The sequence below is a fragment of the Furipterus horrens genome, unplaced genomic scaffold (assembly GCF_987537825.1).
Source record: "Furipterus horrens unplaced genomic scaffold, mFurHor1.1.pri manual_scaffold_8, whole genome shotgun sequence".
Classification (NCBI taxonomy): domain Eukaryota; kingdom Metazoa; phylum Chordata; class Mammalia; order Chiroptera; family Furipteridae; genus Furipterus; species Furipterus horrens.
The window spans coordinates 38,585,464-38,608,526 of record NW_028327178.1 but is presented as its reverse complement, the minus strand read 5'-3'; the positions used below and the strand labels follow the sequence as shown (position 1 = coordinate 38,608,526).

At 42.0% G+C, this 23,063-nt stretch overlaps 1 protein-coding gene across 4 annotated transcripts in view; it reads right to left on the bottom strand.

The window, feature by feature from the left end:
* Nucleotides 1-23,063, bottom strand: part of SLC35D4 (solute carrier family 35 member D4) — a 126,808-nt gene that overhangs the window by 8,814 nt on the left and 94,931 nt on the right. For 2 of the 4 annotated variants that reach the window (XM_090285729.1, XM_090285731.1), the window contains one exon: nt 1,497-1,561. In XM_090285729.1, coding sequence (XP_090141855.1) covers nt 1,497-1,561 — 65 coding nt within the window. Of the gene's footprint in view, nt 1-1,496; nt 1,562-1,994; nt 2,080-23,063 lie in introns of those variants that run through there. The other 2 variants (XM_090285730.1, XM_090285732.1) reach the window with 2 other exon arrangements.

Sequence of the window (23,063 nt, the reverse complement as noted above, 5' to 3'; positions counted from 1 at the left end):
CCCACGCAGCTGCCTCCACCATCCTTCTAAAGTGGCCACATGCTCAAGTCAGCCCCCTGTTGAATACCCTTCACCAGCTCTCTCCTGCATCCAGCATGGGGTACTACCTCCTATGAGGAAAATAGACCGTAAAAAGCAGAGCAATGGACAAGCAAGGTAACGACTGTCAGAACTGCCAGGAAGGAGAGAAACAAGGTGACAGGAAGGAGCCAGGGGAATTTATATAGAATGTGGTCAGGGAATGCCTTTCTGAGGTTGCCTGGGTGTAGAGACCTGGAGCATGAAAAGCTGGTGCACAACTGCAAAGCATTCCAGGCCACGCAGATGAGCCCAAAGGCTATGAGGCGGGAATGTCCATGGTCCAGGCACAGAAAGGCTCTCCCCTCTCTTGCTCTCTGGATCAGTTTAGTTACCTACCTACTGATATTTTGACTCTCAGGTATAAAGGGCACCTCAACCTTAACATAGCTAATCCAATTCCTGATAACCCTTCACCCTCAACTTGCGAAACCCTGCTCTTCGCATATTATTCCCCAGCTCAGTGAGAGGCAACTGCATTTTTTCCACTGCTCAGGCCAAAAACATAGACATTAACCCAGATTCCTCTTTTTCTCTCAAATCCTGTTGCCTTTACTGTCAGTTCTCTGCAGGCATCCGACCCCACACAGCCTACCACTCTCATTGCTGTCAGCCTGGCCGTGGCCATCTTGCACTTACATCATTGCCAGAGCCCTTACTTGGTCTTTCTGCATCCGCCCCGCCTGCGCTACAATACAGCTTCCAGCAGACAGAGGGATGTGTGGCTCAACATGTTCTAATCGCGTCTTCTCTCACTCAAGGTTAAGCCAAACCCTTGCAATGGCCTTTAAGGCCTCACACGGTCAGCTGCCAACTAACTCTCTAGCCTCATCTCCTGCTACTCTCCCTCTTGTCACACTACTCTGGTGACATCACTCGTCAAACAGGCCTAGCACACTCCCATCTCAGGGCCTTTGCGTTTGCTGTTCCCTCCAATAACCCCATGACTCACTTCCTCACTTCTTTCAGGTCTCTGCTCAAATATCACAGAGAGAAGCAGTGCTGTTTTTAAGCAAATGGGTGAGGACGCCATTCTAAACAAGGATGATTTGGAGCTTGTCTAAGAGAAAATGAATTGAAGGATTAAAGAAAAAACCCAAACATAGCTATACAAATAAAACAGTGGTTCACCAACAGTGTGGTTACTCTCCTGTGGAAGAGTGGCTACAAGGTATACGGGTAATGTTCTGTCTTTTTTGTCTGTTTGGCTATTGTAGGCATGGTGTATTCAGCTTGTGGAAAGTCATTAAGTTATATATTCATGATGTTTGCACTTTTCTGAATGTATATTTAAATGCCGGTAAAGTATAAGCCCAATACATACATACCCCTTCTTCAACGTATGAGAGTAAAAATTAGTGTCTTGATGAAACCCAACAACTAATTTTCATTTTCTCTCCCTATGCAAACAGACTTACCATCCTACAGTTGCACTGGTCAGGATCATATCAAACAGCAATATTGATAAGCCAGCTGTGATCACCTGCAGAAATAATTCCAACAAAAGGTCATCAGAGTGGTAAGACTTTGGTAACCTCCTATAAAGTCATTTTTCATAAGCTTAGCTCATGTTAGTTCAGATCCCCAACATTAACTTTTCTTTCCACTTCATGTCCTTTCCCCCACACTTCCTAGTCCCCTGTATTTACTGTTGCCTCTGAGCCAAGCATGTGGTGTGGAAAACACTAAATCCCAGTCTGTGTTGGAGGTAGGAATCTTCAAAGAAGCATTTCATTTCCAAACCCTTCAAAAGAACAGGCACAGAGCCAACATCTCACACACCTCTCTCCAGGGCAGGGCACAGTGAGAACACTCATTTTCATCTTGTCTCAGCTGTGCAGAATTAATTCCTAAGGTTAATGGTGCTCATTAACCTGTTCCCAGTTCCTCCAGATAAAAACAATCTTTCAACCTGCCTTTGCCTGTAGCACAGTCCTTCTCCTGTCCTAATGCCTTTGTCTTTTTGGCCCATGTCACACATTCTGAGAAACAAGGTGCTTCCTGGGGAAGAAAGCAATTAAATCATTAATTATTTGCAAATATCTAGAAGCTGGGGTGGGGGTGGGGGTTACTCCCACATCTTTCTGAGCTAGAAATTACAGAAATGTGTCTTAGGAATGTCAGTAACAGGACTCCTGCAGGACCTCTAAACTGTTGGTACAAAGAATGTATGTGAACCAAAGACCCAATTTTGTCAACACTTAGAATGTCTGCTCAGGAGATGTTCCCCCCCTCCCCAGAATTCTGCATTCTGGAATGCCAAACAGCTTCCACTGGGAAGGTCACCCTTAGGACTGACTGCCTTTTCATGCAAAAAGAAGTAAGAAGCAGGCTGCCTTAGGATGGACCACTCAGGCTGGGCACCCTCAGAAAGGGTCAACTACCATCTCACTCAAGGGGACTTCATGTGCTGTCACAGAGGCCGCTTCAGGTCTCCACGTGAGAAGATGGTCAGAAGGAAAGAGTATGTTTACTGAGTCTCATCATCATTCACTTACTGTCTCAAAAAGAAGTCTCTAAATACGAACCAGAAGCCCTTGGTATATAAACTTTGTGTGATTTGGAACCTGTATAGTTTACCCACCTGAGGTCACCTTTTGCTTAGTTCCCTTTATGGACTTGCAGCCAAAAAACTTTGACAACAAAAAAAAGACCTGTGTTGTCTTCAGTGGCAACAGGGTCAGAGAATCAATTACAAAGCAGAACCCAAAGGGCAACAAAAGAATTTTCAAAGTGCTACGTGGTGGGTTTTACCTCAAAAAGTATGAGAAATGGCATCTGTTCCTCCAACACACCCCCTTTTTGTTGTATTTAGGACCTTTCATCTATGGTATAAATAAAGTGGGACTAACATTTTATTATCTTGCAATGCAGCCATCTGGTTTTGGAAACAAGGTTAACTAACCATGTAAGTTACTTCATCAGCTTCTCTTATTTCCCTGTAAAGGGTAAAGGTGATCTTTACTGCAGAAACGCCTAGTAGGGGCTGACTGTGAATAGCCACTGTCCTAATGAAGTCTTCTCTTTTTCTTTAATTCCAGTTTGCCATTTTCAGTTTTTCCATCAAATCTACCTTCTCTTTTATTCTAGTTTGCCATTTTCAGTTTTTCCAAACATGTATTTCATCTAGGTTTTCCAACTTATTACATTTAGCTGTTTGGAAAAATTATTTTTATCTTACTTGTACCATTTTTATCACCTTCCCTTTTATTCTTAATTTAATTGTCATTTTATCTCCCTTTTCTTGCTTTCCTTAGTCTTAACCAAAGTTAATCTGGTTAATCCCACTCTACTTTTGCAACTTCTTGAATATTTCCTGGGATAGTGCTAATAGAGATGTATTTCTTGGAATTGCTAAAGAAGGCTCCATTCTAACGAGTGATGTTAGTGATGTTGGAAGCTTGGTGTAATGGGACATTTTACTAAATTTCTGAAAGTATGACTAATTTTTCACCATTATCCTATCTCCTTTGCTCCTTTCTACCAGTTCCCCCCCCCAACTTTATCGAGGAATACTTGACAAACATAATTGTATCTATTTAAAGTGTACAATGTGATAATTAGATACACATATTTATTCAAGACCTTTTCAACCAGTTTCTCTCTTACTCTGACTGCTCTTCCACATGACTTTCAGTCTAGTCTGTGAAGCTCACACCTCCCACACGCCCTGAACAGTCATAGCCTAGGATTTGCGCCTCTGTTCCTTTGTGAATTTCTTTAGCATAGGAGAAATCTCATCTGCTGTGAGATAGGGAGCTGGCCTGCTTGTACGTCTTGACTGCACCTTTTGCCAAGAAAAACACATCTTAAAAATTTCTGACCAGCCCTTACTTGAAAATAAGGTTGGTTTAGTAGCCACACTGGTGCCTTTGCCGTCTGCTGCTTCCTGGAAATGTGTGTATAGTCTCCTGGGCCACTTTTTCAAACTTCTCTAAATTTTTATCTCTCAATGAGCAAATGTTCTGCTGGCTGATTCACTGGAACTTCACATGAGATGTGTCTTATTTTCATAGAGAATGTACAGTGAATTTGTTTGCACTGTCAAGCTACTGTGGACTTATATGGGCCATTTTTTAAAAATCTATTTCAGCAAGAATCCCCAGTTTCTTAGGGTTCTCTACTTTATTTCCATCACCAGCCCTAGCTGTCAGCTCTTTTTGGAGGCTCTCATGCTCTCTCTCTCTCACACACACACTGACACACAGACACACAGACACACGCAGTATCACCAAAGTTCTACCACATAAGAATGAGTAGCAGCCAACAACATCTCACTGAGGGCAGCTGGTCAGCCCAACTTACCCACTTAGTGACTTGTACTCACCCCACTCACTGTGTGTGAGGTTCAAATTCGTGCCTTAGCAAAGTGACAGATTTCTATATGCCATGGTTGTCAGGGTTGCTCAAGAGAACTCAAAGGTGTACATGATAAACCTACTCATGCCAAGAGCCTACTCCACTTCTAATTCCACTGAAGAACAAACAAAAGCTAGGGGAGGCTTAGTGTGCAAGTCTGGGAACAGAATGTCTCACACATAATCACCTAAGGGTGGAACCTGAGGGGTGGAAGGGACTCCTGAAGCTCAAGGGTGGGGAAACTGCAACCCAGACATGGTGTGTGATTTGCTCATGGCTGCTTCGTGGCAGTAGGCAGTAGAACCAACACCCTGACTCCCAGGTCAGCCTTCTCTCACAGCCAGAAACTTGAGGGTCTACTAAGCTCCATGCAGCTTTTTGTTTGATGGGGGAAAAGAACCACTGAAAGCAGAGACTTAAACAGATATTTGCAAACCCATGTTCACAGTAGCAATATTCACACTAGCCAAAATTGGGAAGCTACCCAAGTATTCATTGAAGGATAAATGCACAAGGAAAATGTGAAGTATACACACAATGGAATATTATTCAGCCTTAAAAAGGATGGAAATTCTGCAATATGCTACAACATGAATGAACCTTGAGGACATTATGCTAAGTGAATTAAGTCAGACACAGGACAAATATTGTATGATTCTACCTACATGAGATACCTAGAATAGTCAAACTCAGAGTAGAATAGATTTTACCAGGGTCTGGGAGGAATGGGGAGTTAGTGTTTAATGGGTCCAGAGTTTTGGTTTGTGGTGATGAAAAAGTCCTGGAGATGCATGTCAGTTAAAGCATGAACTTTTTTTTTAAACCTTTAAAATGGCTAAAATCTGTTCATGAAAAAAACTTGAAGTTATTCTTCGAACTTGACATTCAAGAGACCCAAAAGTAGCAGCCATTACTACAAATTGTTCTTGCTTACATAAAGCATTTTTAAAAACACAAACTTTTTTCCAAAGAAGAAAGAGTTTTGCGGCCTGAGGAATGTCTCCTTCGCACACTCAGATCTGAATAACAAACAACAGGACCTGCCACAGGCAGAGGGGTGCCAACAGCAGCAGAACTTAATACATTGTGTCTGCAGCCGGGCTTTGAACCTCCTGGCTTTGTCAATGGATGTCACAACCTCTGTGTTATTTAAACAGAGTTTGGTATTTAAAGCAGGTTGGACTTATTTTTCAAACATTCATTTCAATCCTAAAACAAAATTTCTATTTGTTTAAAAGAAAATAAAGGGGAGTGGATGTTAATGGGAACCTGCCAGACAGTCATGTATTTGGGAGAGAATCAGAGATTCTGGCTTATTTGTTACTGATTTTGTTGTTTGTTGCTTTAAATACATATGAATTTCTTTTAAAAAGTGACTGAGGCATGCATAGAAGGCCCTTCACTGTAACTGCCTTAGTTATAGTCCATGCATCCCCCACTTAGACTGGCTGTAGCTTTTCAAACACAGTTTCATACCACCATCTTGCCTTTGCTCTGCTAGTTCTCTCCGCCTGGAATAATTTCACAGGCCTCCCCACATAATTCCCATGAACCTTTTGAAAATCCATTTCTAGGAAACTTTTCCTGAACCTGGCCTACCCACATATCAAGGGGTCAGGCACTTCTGGGGCCTTCCATAACCACTTGCCATTGCACATGCCAAACTACTGAACTGTGTGGTCTCCCCAGTCAGGGTAGGCACTGTTCACCTTTGTGTGTTCGGGGCCTAGCAATGGAGACTTGCACATGCTAAGTGCCTGATGGTTATATTACCCCAAAGGTCACAATATTGTTTATTTTTAAATCGCTTTTCGTACATTAGGGATGACTGGAACTTCGACCTGAGAATTTTAGGGACACTCTCTCTGCCCCTAATCTCTGCTTCTTTGACCAATTGCCTCCATGGGGCTAGAAAGAGTTCCACAGAGAAGATGGAGACTAACTAGCTTTCTGGTTCCTAGTCCAAAAATGCCAGGGAGGATTCTGATTGTCTTCTGGACCAACTGATTGCACCGTGGGAGGCAGAGGAATGTGGGAACATGGAAGCTCACCCTTGAACTTCATGGTTGGAATAGAGAAGGGAACATTTCCCTGGAGGAAGGCAGGGAGAAGAAGGCAGGGAAAGTGTTGGGCAGACAAAACAACAGATGTCTTTTATACCCTTGCTATAAATATCATCTGGGAGCTTGTAGGAAATGCAAAACCTCAGGCTCCACCAAAGTCCTACTGGAACAGATCCCCAGGTGCTATGCACACACATTATATATGTTCTTTTATTATAATTATTATTTTATTTACTTATTTTTAGAGACGGGGGAATAAAAGGAGAAAGAGAGGGAGAGAAACACCAACGTGTGGTTGCCTCTCACATACCTCCAAATGGGGACCTGGCCTACAACCCAGGCACGTGACCTGACTGGGAATCGAAGCAGCGACCGTTTGGTTTGCAGGCCGGGGCTCAATCCACTGAGCCACACCAGCCAGGGCTATGCACACACATTAAAATATGAGGAGTTCTTCTCTATACCCTCCAATTCCAGCACTATCTCAACACCTGCTCTGTCCAGCTGGTATTGCCACATCTTACAGGAAGGGCAGATTCCAGCTTTCTCACAAGCTGCAGAGCCAGAGGCCTGTGTCACACGGACCTGGAGTCTGTCTGTGTCAGAGTCACATATGAATATTACTAACTCAGCCTTCCTTTTGTGTTCAAGAGTAAATCTAATACAAATTTACAATCTAAGAGCCTAAGGAACAATTCCAAGTCCACCAGGCAGAAACCGCAGCTAAGGCTCAAAATTCTATTTAGCATTTAAAAATACTCAATGAACCTTTATTACCAATTCCATGATTTATTACAATGATCAGTGTAACTATTAATTAGAGACAGCTCATGCTAAACTCTGGGTATGGTTGTTAACAGTATTTGGTATCACCTCATTAAAATACCCAATGAGCCATTAATTTTGTCAGGTGTCAGAAAAACAACACTTACCATAAACGTAATGGGATTGAGAATATAGATGAGAAATAAAGAGAGATTAGGGTCATGTGAAAAAAGGACAGGTTTTAAACCTAGAGAAAACATAGATGAGTATTTTTTAATTATAGTTTACTCAGATGACTTTTAACAAACTTGTACATTTTATAGAAGAAGAAAAAAAGAACAATGTTAGAAAAAATATGACGTGAAAATCTAGTTCATGAAAGGAAAGAAAGTAACCAACATTTAAAGGGGGCATAAAATGTCCATGACTGATACCAGGCTCTGCAGTGTCACGTGTGTTGTATGAGCGCATGTGCTCCTCTCAACAGCCCCACAGGGAGGGTGTCCAGCCCCATTTCTCAGAGGAAGAAACCGAAGATCCCAGAGGTTAAAAGCCTTGCTCAACGCACAGTCACAAGGGAAAAGTTGGCACTAAGAGTCAGGTCAGCCCTCCTTTTCTAACTCTAAGCTACCTGTGGTGGTAGCTTTGCTTAACCCTGGAGATTTCACCTTGACTCAGAGTTCTCAAGCCTGTCTCCACATCAGAATATCCTGAACAGTTTTGAAACAAACAAACAAATAAACTCAAGTACTGTCCCATATCAATCAAATTGGTATATAATGAAGCCCAGGTACCAGCATTTTGAAAAATATCCCCCATGATTCTCATATGAAGCTAGGTTCGAATCCATTACTGATGTATTATTAGTCTGGGCAGAAGTGTCCATAAAACTGCCAAAATCCACAGAACCACTTGAAAACATTGATGAGTAGGACAGAACCCAGTCAAAAAGACATCATCATTACTATCACCATTATCACCACTCTCATCCCAGATATGATTTACTGCACATTTAACATTCCCATCAGCAGTGGATGAAGGTTCCAATTTCTTCACACCCTTGTTTGTATCAGTCTTTTTTATGATAGCCATGCTAGTGGGTGTGAGGTGGTGGCTCACTGTAGTTTTAACTTGCATTTCCCTGACGAGAACATCTTTTAATGGGCATACTGGTCACTCTTTTATCTTCTCGGGAAAACTGTCTATACATATCCTTTGTGCATTTTTCAACTGAGTTATCTATCTTTTTACTATTAAGAGTTCCTTATAGATTCTAGATGCAAGTCCCTTATCAGATATATGATGGTGGACCCTCCGAAACAGAATTAATTTATAAAAAATTGTGTATTTATTCTTACATGTTTAAACTTCAGTCACCATCAAACTACTCTCCATTTGATGCTATACACCTATCAAGATGCTTTTCCCACAGCTCAAAACAGTTTCTGAACTCTTCAATTTGGATGCCTTTTAGTGCTTCTGTTGCTTTTTTTGTTTCACCTCTTCCACATTGGCAAAATGTTTCCCTTTAAGGGCTTTTTCATCTGGGAAACAAACAAAAAAAGTCACCCGGAGCAAGATTGGGTGAACAGAGAGGGTGGGGCATGGGGGTCATGCTGTTTTTGCTAAAAAAAAAAAAAAAAAAAAAACTCAGCACGGTGTGGGCAGGTGTGCTTATAAGTCACCCACCCAATATAAAATGGGCAAACATTTTGAGTCTTAAAAAAAAATCACTGAAGCCAAACACAGCCTCTCACAACAACACCAGCTGGTACAGTGATACAGATGGGTTTCTAGAACACTCACCTAGTGGGGGAAGCCTGTTCTACATGGGGCCTGCCTTCAAGAAGATAATTCTGTTTTGGGGGGGTCCCCCCTCATATTATTTGTATGTAAGTTGTCTTTTCACTTTCTTAATGGTGTCCTTTGCAGCACAAAAGTTTTTAATCTTGATGAAGTTACCTATTTTCTTCTTTTGTTGCTTATGTTTTTGGTGTTAAGACCACTTTCTGAGTAGAAAGGAATTGTATGTCACTATCCCATCCAACACCATAATTAACATTATACAGGTATCATACCATTATATTAGGATTTCCTTTTTATAAAGCCATTCATTCAGTCTACCTTCAAACACTTTTCTTTTTTAAAACATCATCTATCTAAATTACGTACTGCAGTATTTGATTTATAATGAGTTTCCAATGTGGTTTTAGGAAAGATGCCAATATCATGCTATGCAATATGAATCTGAGGTTTTGTAATTCAACAGCTATCTGGGGATTAAGAGATTCAATATGCATATACAGCAGATCCTCAAATGACATTATTTCATTCTATGTTTTGTTATAACACTGATAAGAAAAAAAATTGATTCCCAGCTGTAGCCACTGTCTGTGGAGTTTGCACATTCTCCTCACGTCTATGTAGGTTTTCTCTAGGTACTCCGGTTTCCTCCCACATCCAAGATGTGCCCTTTAGGTGAAGTGGCATGTCTAATTGTTCCAGTATGAGTGAAATGTCGGTGTGGGTGTGGGTGTGCCTGGAGATAGAATGGTGTCCTGTCCAGGGTTGGTTCTTGCCTTGTGCCCTGGACTGCAATTAGCAGGTTGGAAAATAATCTTATTTGTTTTTATTAATCTTTCTTAAATGTATGTATAGCTCATATTTATTTATTTATCTGCCTAATGATATTAGATATCACCTTTATTGTACTACAGAGAAAAATAACTTTAAAAAAGCTATAGTTTTGGAACCATTTATTTTTTTGTATTTTTATGTTTTTAATCCTCACCCAAGGAATTTCCCCCCCAATGTTTTAGAGCGAAAGGAAGAGAGCGAGAAAGGGAGAGAGAGAGAAACATCAATTGGTTGCCTCCAGTAGCACCTGGAGTGGGGATCACATATGCCCAGACTGGGATTGCACGTGCCTAGACCAGGGATTGCACCCACAATCTACATATGTGCTCTGACCGGAAATTGAATCTGCAACACTTCAGTTATGGGATTGCTCCTACCAACTGAGCCACACCAACCAGGGAGAAACCATTTATTGCAAAATGTTTATTAACAAGTCTATATAAGTATAGGATTCCAGTTAAAATAAAGCTCACATTTATTTCAATGTTTAATATTAGTAGCATTTGGGGTTTTTCTTTAGAAGTTTGGTGATGTCGTGTGACCAGGAATATGCTGTAGGAACTTAAATCTTGTATACATCAATTAACTTGTGGTAAAACTGGTTTCATTATATGTCATTTCACTTAAAGTTCAGTTTCCAAGAACCTATTGACAATGTTAAGTGAGGACTTACTATATATAATGAAAGAATATAGAAAACCTATGTAGTAATTCTCCTAATAGATTCAGAGTAATTTTGAAGAGGTTGGTGACCAGTTCTTTCAAGTAGGAATAGAGGAATAAAGTGTTAAGTTTATCTAACTTCTCCCCTAAATTTCAGGACTTTAAAAATGTCATTCCATTGTCTCTTGGTATTCATAGTTTCAGCTGAAATGTCAGTTGCTTTTTAAATTTAAGGTAACTTCTTTTTTCTCTGGTTGATTTTAAGATTTTTCTCTTTATCTTTGGTTTTCAACAGTTTGGGATACACCTTGGGGTGCTTAGGTATGGTTTTGTTTGTGTTTTTTGTTTGTGGGCTGATGTCTTTCAGCAGTTTTGGAAAATCCTCAGCCATTCTCCCTTCAATTATTGATTCCAATCTCTCTCTCTCTCTCTCTTTAGCTTAAAGAACCTCAGTTATACATATATTAGACTTTTAAAACAATTTCCTACATGTCTCTTATGCTTTATTCTGTTCTTTCCACTTTTATTCCCTTTTTATGCTTCACTAATCCTGCTATACAGTGTTCAGTCTGCTCTTAGACTCTCCTGTTATTAATTTCAGATTTTTTTCAGTTCAATAATAACTATTTGATTTTTATAGATTTATTTTTATTGATGTATTTGATTTTATAGAATTCTCCCATTATTCAATTAATTTTTCTCCTGTTTTTTAAGAACATATTACTCACAGTCATTTTTAAGTTATTACTGGCATCAATATCTGGATCATTTGTAGTTCTGTTGCTATTATTTTTTCCACTTAGTCATGTTTTCCTGACTCTTCAGATGTCTATAAACTTGATTATATCCTAGACACATGTATAAGAAAACTGTGGAGATTCCAGCTGATATTTTCTACCGCAAGCATTGCCCCTTTCCTCTAATAAGATGATGGGCTCAATACAGTCAGGGATTGGATGAATCAGAGATGAACTGCAGCTCTAGTAAGACTCAATTCATCTCTACTTTATCTTGCCCTTCAGGTATGGCCCTCACAGACTTGTGTTTAAGACCTTGATGGATCTCTGTTTCCTCATCCCTCAAAGTTCGGCCTTTTAGAAGTTTTGACCTCAGCTTTTTAGCCTCCCATCCCAGAGAGGTTCAAAATCTAATAATCATACATTTTTTGAAGGCCCCTCTTTCTAGCAGGATTTTATCTCCTAAGCACCTCAAAGCTATTACAGTTTTCATTTTTCCTTCTTGGGCTAGGTTGCAGCCTCCTGAACTGCCTCCAGAACCAGCAAATATCTCATGGAAAATTTGTACTTGCCTTTGGGACTCCTCTAGTTTCCAATCTATCAAGCCAGTTCCACATAACTGCCAAAAGCTCTGCAGAATATTTCCTATTTTTGAACCAAGCCAGATCCTTAGCCCACACCCAGTACCAAAAAATATCTTCACCCTTCTCCCACTTCATGGAAAAAAAAAAAAATAGCTTGTCTTACTCAGTATACTGTACCTAGCAAGGACTCTTCTTTCTCTGGAAGTTTATGTAATTTAGTTCTCACTACTTTCACAGATCTTCAGTTTCTTTAAAAATGCTCCCCTCCCCCACCGCTCCCAGTTGTTTTAGTTGAATGGTGGTCTGTCACAAAGTATCATATTGTACTCTGAAGTAAAATGTTTCCCTTCATTATGTAGATAAAAAAAATAAGACCCAGAGAGATGGTCTAAGCCACTGGTTTCAAATCAGGGTTGGCCAACCACTATTTCCCTAGAGCCACCTTGGATGTCATACTGAGGCAAGGTAGGGTGCTTTATTTCATTTGTTCTGTACATCTTCCTGATCAGTGACACTCTTGTTAACTTATCATTACAACTTTAATTAGCACTTTTTAAAAAAATCTCATTCTAAGACTTTCTATATAATGTCCTGGAGCAACAGAACTTTTTGAAGGGTATGGTCCCTTTCTCTTCAGACACAGAGTTGTCAATATGATGCAACTGATGGTGATTACTAAGGCTGGAGAAGAGAGGAACCTTCAGTTTTCTCTGATTCTTTCTGCCTAAAGAGAGAAAAACTCTTCTGCCTTCTATCCTTTCACTTCCTTCCAAGTTCACTCAATGGGAAGAGTTACTTAGTGAGGCTTATTACACTAGTTAGTGGAATTCTAGTGCTTTAAAGGCAAGAACCAGACTCCACATGGTTTCTTTCTTCTCTTGAATCCATGCAATAAAACTATCTTCGGTCTCTGTCTCCACCTGTTGGAGGTGGACGTGGAGGATGGGGAGGAAGTCATGCTTCCTATGTAAGCAGAAAGCTTTTAAGTCCCTAAACCAAGGTTGAGTTTTTCAACTCAACTTCGTTTCCCATTTGTGTATGATTCCTTGTCCTTATGTTCTCTTAGTCTGTATCCCAAAAGGAAGAAAGAGTGGGTAGTGGAGTTCAAATACAAGAATTCTGAACACTTTAACACATGCTATGTCCTGACTTTTCATATCATCTGACACTGGTCCTTTGGTTATAACTTTAGAAATCTATGAACCTTTGGACCTTTATTTTCTCTTGGACTTGCAATTTTCCTGGCACAGTCATACAGAAGGTGTTAGCTGTTCCCTGAGCTGGGTGTCAAATTTTTCTCATTAGTACTCACATTTCTCAAAAGACCACAGCAATATCATGTTTGTTAAAGTGGTGTTTTCCAGTACCTTTTGAAGGCTTTTTCCTCTTATCTCTCTGTGGGTATACTGCTTTAGCTCATCCTAAAATACCTGATTTGCATGGGTTTTATTTGTTGTGCTATTTTCTTTAAATAATGAGGCTATAAATTTCCCAAGTATTGCATCTTTGCCAAGCAGTATAAAGAGCCAAATAATGTAGACATACTTAAAATATTGAATTGAAGAAGACAAATGGGGAATTAGGGACTACCCTATTTTCCCTCTGACTCGATTCAGTGACAGCCTGGTGTGGATTAAACAGATTCTTCATTCTAGCACTTTTTACTTCTTCAACTTTTTCAGTTTCATTTTATTCAGTAAATGTACTCATCTACTTTCAAACTTACTTTCAGAATGAGTTTCTGCCAGTTATTTTTTAAACTTTTGTCCTGATGATTAAAAAGTTCTATCAGTCTCCCAAGTTAGGCAGTACTCTTTCTGGAAAGGAAGGGCATGTGGATGATTAAAAAGTTCTATCAGTCTCCCAAGTTAGGCAGTACTCTTTCTGGAAAGGAAGGGCATGTGGCTAAGGTATTTTTATTTTCTAAGTTGTTTTGATTTACTCAGAGGGTAGCTCTAATCTCTGCAGTTTATTTTTAGAAATGAAATAAATTTAAGCTCAAAGGAGCCTTAAATAAAAGCACCATAATTATACTTATTCCAAGGCTATGAGGATTTTTCATCTCTTTTTGATATAACAGTAACTTCAATTATACTTAGCAATAATGGAGGTGAAAGAGTACATTTGCCAAAAGATATATACAAAACCTCCTTGAAATGTTAAAAGATAGGAAATGTGGTGCTACCTTTGACCAGCCTCCTTCCTTAATCCCAACAATTCCTGAATTAGTGTCAATCAGGAGAAGTGAGCTCATGATGCCAAGGGCTGTATCCTGGCTCTGGATCTAGTCACACTTAGTTTAACATGACCAGAGAGTGAGAACTCCTTAGAAATGTACTAAGCCTGCACAAGACTTACTCCTCCAGCTTAGTCCCACTTAAGGGTTTACACAAACCATAAAGACTTTCTGGCACTTGTCACACAACTTGGCACTCACTGTAAAATGTCAATAGGTCACATGTGAACCCCTCTGTTATGGACTGAATTGCATCCCGTCCCCCACCCCAACTCATATGTTGAAACCCTCACCTCCAGGGTGATGGGCTTTTGGAAATTAATAGGGTTAGATGAGATCATGAGGATGGGGTCCTCATGATTGGATTAGTGTCCTTATAATAAGAAACTGGAGCAGTGCTAGCTCCCTACCCCCCACCCCCCAACACCAACACACACACCATGTGAGAACACAGCTAGAGAGCAGCCATCTGAAAACCAAGGGAAGAGTGCTCACCAGACACTGACTCTGCTGGTGCCCAGACCCTGGGCTGCCCAGACTCTGGAACTGTGAGAAATAAATGTCTGTTGTTTAAGCCATCCAGTGTATGGTATTTGGTTTAAGCAGCCTGAGTTAAGACATTATTCTTTGCTCTTTTGGAGAGTTTAACAAATGCAAGTTTAAAAAAAAGTAATGAGTAACTGTTTCAGAAGTGAAACTGACTTAGAAGTAAAAAAGGAAAAGGGCCTTGAGTTATTGCTGTAATGGAGCTGAGGCCAAATTATGCTCACTGAATACCACACTAGGCACCAGAGAGGCAAAAATGAAAGGCAAGAACCTGGCTTCCCAGCACCCCTATGCTGGGTCAGCCAATTCTAGAGGTCACTAAGCAAATAATTTCAATATAATATGCTAAGTGCTAAGAGATGGGTATACTCTGAATGTTATGGGAAGGAGCCCCACAGAGATGATGCCTATGCTAATCTTGAAGGACATATAAAAATTATCCAGTGAGGACTGGTGGGAAGGGATTTCTACATTGAAAGAACAACATTAGCAAGCTCAGCAAGCTCTAAACCATTGAGTATTAACTGAAGCACAAAGGGTAAAATGAGTGGTGGCCACCATTAAAGTGGAAGGAAACCTAATGAGAGAAAAAAATCTGGGGGGAAAAAAAACTTTTTATAGCAAGGTATTGAAAAGCCCCATGGAGAATCCTATTCACTTCAAGACAATGGGCAGCTGGTCCCTGGACGACTGGGCTCGTAGTTTACCAGCACACCAGATGTAATTCTTGACTTGGCTTTCAAAAGAGCTTATCCCCATCTCTTGTGCATCTGTTCTCATGCCATGTCTGTGGGCCAGCACTCTGAGAGTCCTGGGTGGCCCCTGCTGTGTTCCAAACTGAGAGAGTAACCTCAGGCAGGCCAAGTCCCTCTCTGGGTTTCTGTTACCTCATCTATTAGACAAACGAATCATCTATAATGTATTTCTCAGAGACTGAATTTTCTTCTCTCACCCAATATCTTTTTTTGAAGACTGCAGGGGTAATTTTATTCATTACCTGACTTGTTCCAATGAGAATTTCCAAGCTTAAAAACATAAGTCATTACAATGAAAAGATGCTCAATGTTACTGATTGTCAGAGAAATACAAATTAAAACCACAATGAGATATTACCTCATACTTGTCAGAATAGCTACTATTAATAAATCCACAAACAACAAGTGTTGGAGAGTACGTGGAGAAAGGGAACCCTCATGCACTGTTGGGAGGAATGAAGATTGAAAACACTATGGAGGGTCCTCAAAAAATTAAACATGGCACTGCCTTATAAGTCAGTGATTCCACTTCTAGATATATACTGAAGAAACCCAAAACACTAACTCAAAGGAATATGGGCACCCCTATATTCATTGCAGCACTATTTACAATAGTCAAGATATAAAAACAACCCAAGTGCCCATCAATAAATGAGTGGATAAATAAGCTGATACACACACACACACACACACACACACACACAAGGTCTGTCCAGAAGGTATTCAGCCATATAATATGAAAAATAGAGACATTTATGAAAGAAGTTACAAGAAACATTGTACATAGGACAATGATGTCTCAGGCCCCTTCAAAGTAGGCACCTTGGGACCTCACACAGTTCTCCCAATCCCCATCAGCTGTCCCGTCATATTTTCCTGCACCTCATCAATGGTCTGAAATCTCTTCCCTTTCAAAGGTGATTTTAGTTTTGGGAAAAGCCAAAAGTCGCAGGGTGCTAAATCTGGGCTGTAGTGAGGCTGAGTCACCTAAGTGATATGATATTTTGCCAAAAAACTCTGATGAGATGTGAGGCATGAGCAGCTGCATTGTGGTGATGAAACTGCTAGTCACCAGTTTCCCATAGCTGTGGCCTTTTGAATCATCTGAATAGTTTCTGCAGAGGAATGTTTAAGCTTAATGCAAAATTTGATGCAGATCCATTGCTCTACGTGTTCAGTCATTTTGAATGTGACAGCCACATAGTACACATGTTCACTCAACCATGTCTACCGCTCCCACTGATTAGTACAGCGAAGTTGTCATTGTTCATGCATGTGCATTCCAGTCCACTCTCCTTGGCTGTCAGGTTATATCAATGTTGCGCAAACCATTCTCATTATATTAACAATGGTTGGACTTTTTCCAGACCATATATCTATATGCACATATAGATATATGGCCAATAACTTGGCCGTAAAAAGGAATAAAAGTCTACCATTTGCCTGATGCACCTAGAGAGTATTATGCTAAGTGAAATAAAGTCAGTCAGAGAAAGGCAAATATGATATGATTTCACTTAGATACGGAATCTAAAGAACAAAGTAAAGGAATAAACAAAATTGAAACAGACTCATAGACACAAAGAACAGACTGATGGTTGCCAGAGGGGAGGGTGGTTGTGAGACTGGATGAAAAAGGTCAAGGAATTGAGAAGTACAGATTGATAGTTACAAAACAGTCACGGGATGTCAAGTCCAGCATAGGGAATCGTCGTCGGCAGCCGTCCGTCTTGAGAGACGATGGTGTAGCTTCTTAAGAGTCTATCTGCACCGACGAGAACGGCTGTGCAGTCCGACTCGGGAGTGACACGGTATCTGTCTCCTCCCATGTTAAATCGACATCTTGTGATGACGCTGGAGTGTCCTCTCCAGTGAAGCTGAAGCTACAGAGCCTGGGCAGGGTGATATGGAGGGTCTGCTGTTGCCCATGCAGCAGACCCCCCCTCTCTTCGCAGCTGAAGGGTCCAAGGGAAAGACGGAGTCAATACAGCTTGGCTTCAGGTGCGCCGCAGGAGTTGCCGGTGTTGACTACAACGTCAAACCGCCTTAGGGACTCCGGCTCCGGATTTTCTGTCGGGGTTTACTCCCTTAGCCTTTCCCCTGAAGAGGTATGCCGCAAGGCAGCGGAGGTTTTTTGGAGTCAGAGTTTTCCTTCTCTGATGTGCCCTGACTGGAAGATCGAACCAGCGACACTTAGCTCGCAGGCCGACGCTCAATCCACTGAGCCAAACCAGCCAGGGACGCATAGGGAATACAGTCAATAATATTGCCATAACTCTGTATGGTGCCAGGTGGGTAATGGAGATACCAGTGGGAATACTTTGTAAAGTATATGATTATCTAACCAGTATTCTGTATGCCTGAAACTAATACAAAATAATATTGAATTTAACTAATTTATAAAGAAAGTCATTACAGATAAAATATCAATTAGAAATAGATAAGAAAGTTGAAGGCAAGGCGAAAACAAGGATAGGGAGGCAGAGATGAGGCTATTACCCCAAATCCATGGCAGAGATGTCTGCCTACAAGGTGGGGAGGGGCTGCACAGAGCAAAGGAGCAGGGAGCACACAAATTTGGCTGCATGCTTTCTAGCTGTCAAAGCCAAAAAGGTACATGATCAGTCACATACTGAGTGTCCCTAAGATAACAGGCAAACGTGTCATCTTGTCTCCATTCAATTTATAATGTATACCCCTTACAAAACTTAGGACGCTAAATATAGAGGAATTTGAACCATGGTTTTTGCCTGGCTTCCATGACAGGAACCAGAAAGCCTAAGCGCAGGGTGGTGAAATGGGCCCATCCCTCCTCTGGGTGCAGCCAGGAGCCCATCAAACACCTTCCTCCATCAGGAAGACAGTGTTCATCAGTGTTAACTAATTTACCACTTAAATAAATGGTGAAGCTTGTGGCCCGAGGCACATGCGTAGCTTCAGAAGGCAATAAGCATGCATTTCAGAATTTCCTGGCAGTATCCCAAGGAACTTGGTTTATTCATTATACAGTAAGAATCTGCTGGTTGCCCTCTTGTAAGGTACCTAGGAGGCCCTGCCACATTTCACTTGGTCATCTCCTAAGCATCTACTCTTGACAAGATCAGACTCCGGTCTCTAACAGAGAAAAACTTACATTCAAAATTGCTCTTAACTGCCTTGTGGGAGGATGAGACAACCCTCAGTATGTCAAACAACACAACCACAGTACCAGTCCTCTCTCCTGGTGGTCACACGGTCACATCCCTTCAAACTCAGGAGGGTCGCCTTACCGGGAACCCTGTTCTCCGCTAATGAGACTCACCTCACGCCACTTCTGTCTTCTTTCTTTCAGCTAAAGGTGTCTAGCAATCAATCAACTCTTTATGGTTCAAAATCCTCCTACCCAGGTTTAAGCTCTGTATAAACAAAAATGTAACTATTTTCATGACATTTTTGGAGTACATTGCAGTCCACTTTATTTTTTAAATTTCATTTTTAAATAGGTAATACAATCATAATTTTGAAACCAAAAACCATAAAAATATACAGTGAAGCACCTCCCTCACCCCCAGCCCCCCACCTGCTCAGTCCTCACTTCTCACCAAGGGCCATCATTTTTCTCATGTATTCAAGTTTCTTTATTCTTATGTAAGTAAATATGAATACAGATTCTGTTTTTCTTGTTTGTTTGTTTTTTCCTTCACAAGAGCTAGCATTTTATAGATACAGTTTCACTCTTTGCATTTATTACTTAGCAATATATCTTGGAGCTCTTTCCCTGACTGTCCATAGAAAGCATCATCGATTTCTTTTATTCAGTATTCCATGGGCCAGCTGGCCCCCAGTCCCTACTGATAAACACTGCGATTGTTCTGTCTTTTCTCCTATAAATAATGTTGTTTAACAGCACTACACATGTGCCATTTTAGACTGGTGGTAACATATGTAAATGGTAAGTTCTCACAAGTGGAAGTGCTGGGGAAAGCGTATGCACATGTGTAAGTCTAGTTAGTCCTGCCAAGCAGCCCTCCATTGGGTTGAGACAACTGACATTTCTACCAGTAAGGAACAGAGTGCCAGCCCTCACCACAGCTTTGTCAACCAAAGTTTTTTTGTTCATTTTTTTGATCCTCACCCAAGGACATGTTTTCCTTGCTTTGAGAGAGAAACATCAACACGAGAGAAAAACATCAATCACTTGCCTCCCATACACCCTGACTGGGGATCAAACCCTCAACCCAGGCACATATCCTGACTGGGAATTCAACCTGCAACACTTCAGTATATGGGACGATGCTCCAACCAATTGAGCCACACTGGCAAGGGCCCCCATTTTTTAAAAAATTTATTTTTTTACTCAGAATCACCCCTCCAGACTAAGGCTCAGCCAGTGTAAATGCAGCTAGGCTGGAGGTAGCTGGGGAGTAGTGCCATGGCTCAGTGCTGGCTGCTGGACGCCCAAACAGTGAAGGCAGAAACCGTGAAAGGTCTCAGTGGGCCCAGGGCAGGCTCTCCCACACACAGACTCATGGCTATGGGTGCTCTGACGCTTGACACACCGGTAAGCACCACAGAGGCAGGGCTGTGGCTGTCTGAACCACTACTGAGTCCCCAGTGCCCTACAGGGCCCAGAACCTGCACGTGCTCAATACCTGTCTGCTGAAAGCTGGCCAACAGGACCCAGCAGAGAGGGCAGGAGCTCCTCCTCACTCAGCAAAAGGCATGGGCCTGGGCCAAGAGGAGACTGTGTGAAACACAGGGAGGGGGCTCCACCCGGAGGCTCTGCACAACGTACTCCCGAGGTACGAAGAGGAAAGATTTTGCTGATGGATTTAGTTTGGGGCGTGTGTGACTTCACCTCCTCTCTTATGTGAAGAAGTAGTGACCAAGAGAAAGAGGTTAGAAAAGAGTGTGTTCCTTCATCAGTTCCAATGAAGACAATGCAAAGCCCCTCAGTATGTCTTCTTTTCAGTTTCAGGCAAGAAATACCAATTCTACAACTAGTTAAATGTGAAAATATAATTGAGTGGCTAGCCTTTATGCTCATTTCCTCAGGGAAGGGATAGAGCAAAGGACTACTAGGATCTGGAACGAGCAAGGCTACCATGTGTCATCTGCTGACCTTCTCAGAATATGAGGCTGGGTCAACCTGTGGCGTTCAGGAACCCCCAGACTGGATATAGAGGTGGATCACAACCAGAATCATTATTAAGTATAGGACTTTTGAGCCACATGACAAAAAGAGAGTGCACTGAATTAACTCGTTCGCTCAGGATCTTGGCCAAGAGCTCCCTGTTACCTGCATGCAAGTCTGTGGCCTGCCCCTCAGCCGCCACCTGAACCTGCCAAGGCCCTCTGGGACTTGGTGGCGTATTTGTGAAATCAGGGGAACGTGATCCGACCTACAACCAGGATCTTAACTGCTAGAGTGTGTGCACTGTAGTCATTCTGCAGCTGCCAGAGGGAAGAAACAGGCTTTTCTGCAAACTTATCACTGGAGGCTTCTGAGTTCACCACAAAGGCAACGGCTGCATGAGGCTTGGGAAGTGGGGCTCTCAGGGGAGCGAGGAGGCGTCTGAAAACAAACGCCTGGGCAGCCCAGGCAAAGACAGGGAAGGGTGGGAGAGAGGCCTCAGCTACGGAACTAGTTTCTTTCTATCCTCCTTCCCTTTATCAAGGCCTGTCACATGTCGGACACTGTGCTAAACGCCTGTGCCTCTGGTAAGTCTGGTGCCCTGGACTCAGGTTGCAGACCTCTATTGGGCTGAGAAAGCTCTGTATGGGGTGGCTGTATGTCGTTCACCTCTCTGGGCCTCAGTTTCCTCATCCACCCCAAGTAGGGGGAAATAGCCCCAATATTGTTACATAAAAACCAACAGGTAGAGAATGATCCCATTTCTGTAAAAACAGACAAACAAACCCAGTTACATGTATACGTAGACAAGTCCCAAAGAATACCTCAAAATAGCCAGTGTTGGGATCACCTAAGCTTTTTTCTTTTCATTTAACTCAGCTTTCCAAATTTTCTATAATAAGTCTTTTGAAATTTTTTACGTGAGGGGAGTTAGACTAAATGGTTTCTAAAGTTTTTTTTCTAGGGGATCAAAATTTAAGTCATGGATCAAAATTAAAGTTACAAATTAAGAAAAAAAGTTATTTGCTTCAATAGTGGAGAGCACACCCTACAGTTAAACACCTGCCCGAAAATTCAAGACCTAACCAAGGAACCATGCCATTCACATCCCCACGGCCCAGCCAGGCCCAGGTGCTCTGGTGGTTGGCGGTGGGTGTTCCTAAGACACATTCTGATTGCGTGGTTCTGCTCTGCCCAGGAGGCAGGTTGAGTTCCTTTACTTTCATCTATATCCCATTAGTCTCCGTCAGCCTCCCATTTCCCGGAGGTGTTTTCTATATTGTGAGGTTACTCATTACGGAAAATTAACAACAACATGTGGGGGAGTCCCTGGGACCTAACACATTACAATCATGTCCAGACTCAGCCTCTGAATGTTACCTACATTACAAAGGAGACTCTCCACGACTGAGTCTTTCACAAAAGACCCACCAGAAGAGGCACCTCCTGCAGTCAAGACCTGGGTTCAAGTCTGCGCTCCTTTGTTTTAGCTTAGACAAGTTACATACATCTTTGTTTCCTTTTGTCTAAAGAGGTAAGAGAAGCATGTAGTTTGGATCACACAAGGTTGTGATGAGAATTAAATAAGAAATGTATGTCTAAGTATCAACCACATGGACTGGCACATTGGGAATGCACAATGTTACCTGGGACCAATGTTTATATTTTTATTATTTCAGGTGTTCAATGAGTGTTAGGTAGATCTGAATCTAAAATCTGACTGGTTAATGAGCTGCTGCCTGTGGAGCAAAAACCATATTATGTTTTGCCATAGCATAAGAGAGGAGGGCAGGGTTTCTGTCTTCCAGGAATCAGGAAGGCGCCCTCACACTGCACAGGACTGACTAAGGATGCCCCTCGCCCCTTCTCTGCAGCAGGAGCTAACAGCCTGTGGGGGACAGCCTGACCGTAGAGCATGAGTTAGTTGCAGGCCTTCCAGGGTTGGTCACCATCCCCAGCCCCTCGGGGGTCTGCCTACCTTCTCCACCCCTACGTAAAGCTTCTCCTCTCCTCAGCATCACTGCAGCCACAGTACATATAACAAGAACATGCATCCCAACATGCTGGGACTAAGGGAGTCCCAACTTGTTAAGCATGTTCAAAATGGAACCAACTTCCAGCTCCAAAGCCATAAGGCCAAGGGGAGCCTGAGGGGCATGAGGAAGGTGGACCAACACGGGAGACTGAGAGCAACCCCTCCAGGGAGTCTGCTTGGCCAGGCTCAGTAGGAGGGCCCAGTGGTGAGCAAAGTGTTCATTCAATCGAACTGCAAGGTCTGAGAGCACAGCAGCTCTGCTGGTTTCCTTACTTAGTTCAGCCCCTAAAGGAAAAGCATACCTGACAGGGCACGGGCCTCACCTGTGGAGCATAAGCGGAACAGTAAATACCTCTGCAATGCTACCAGGAAGCATGAGCTCACTTTCTTTACCTTGGCACTGAGCTGAGTATTTATTAGAAACCCTCTCCAACCATGACATTCGAGAGAACTGGTGGCCAGTGCCCAGAAAAGCAAGACACCAGCCAGTGG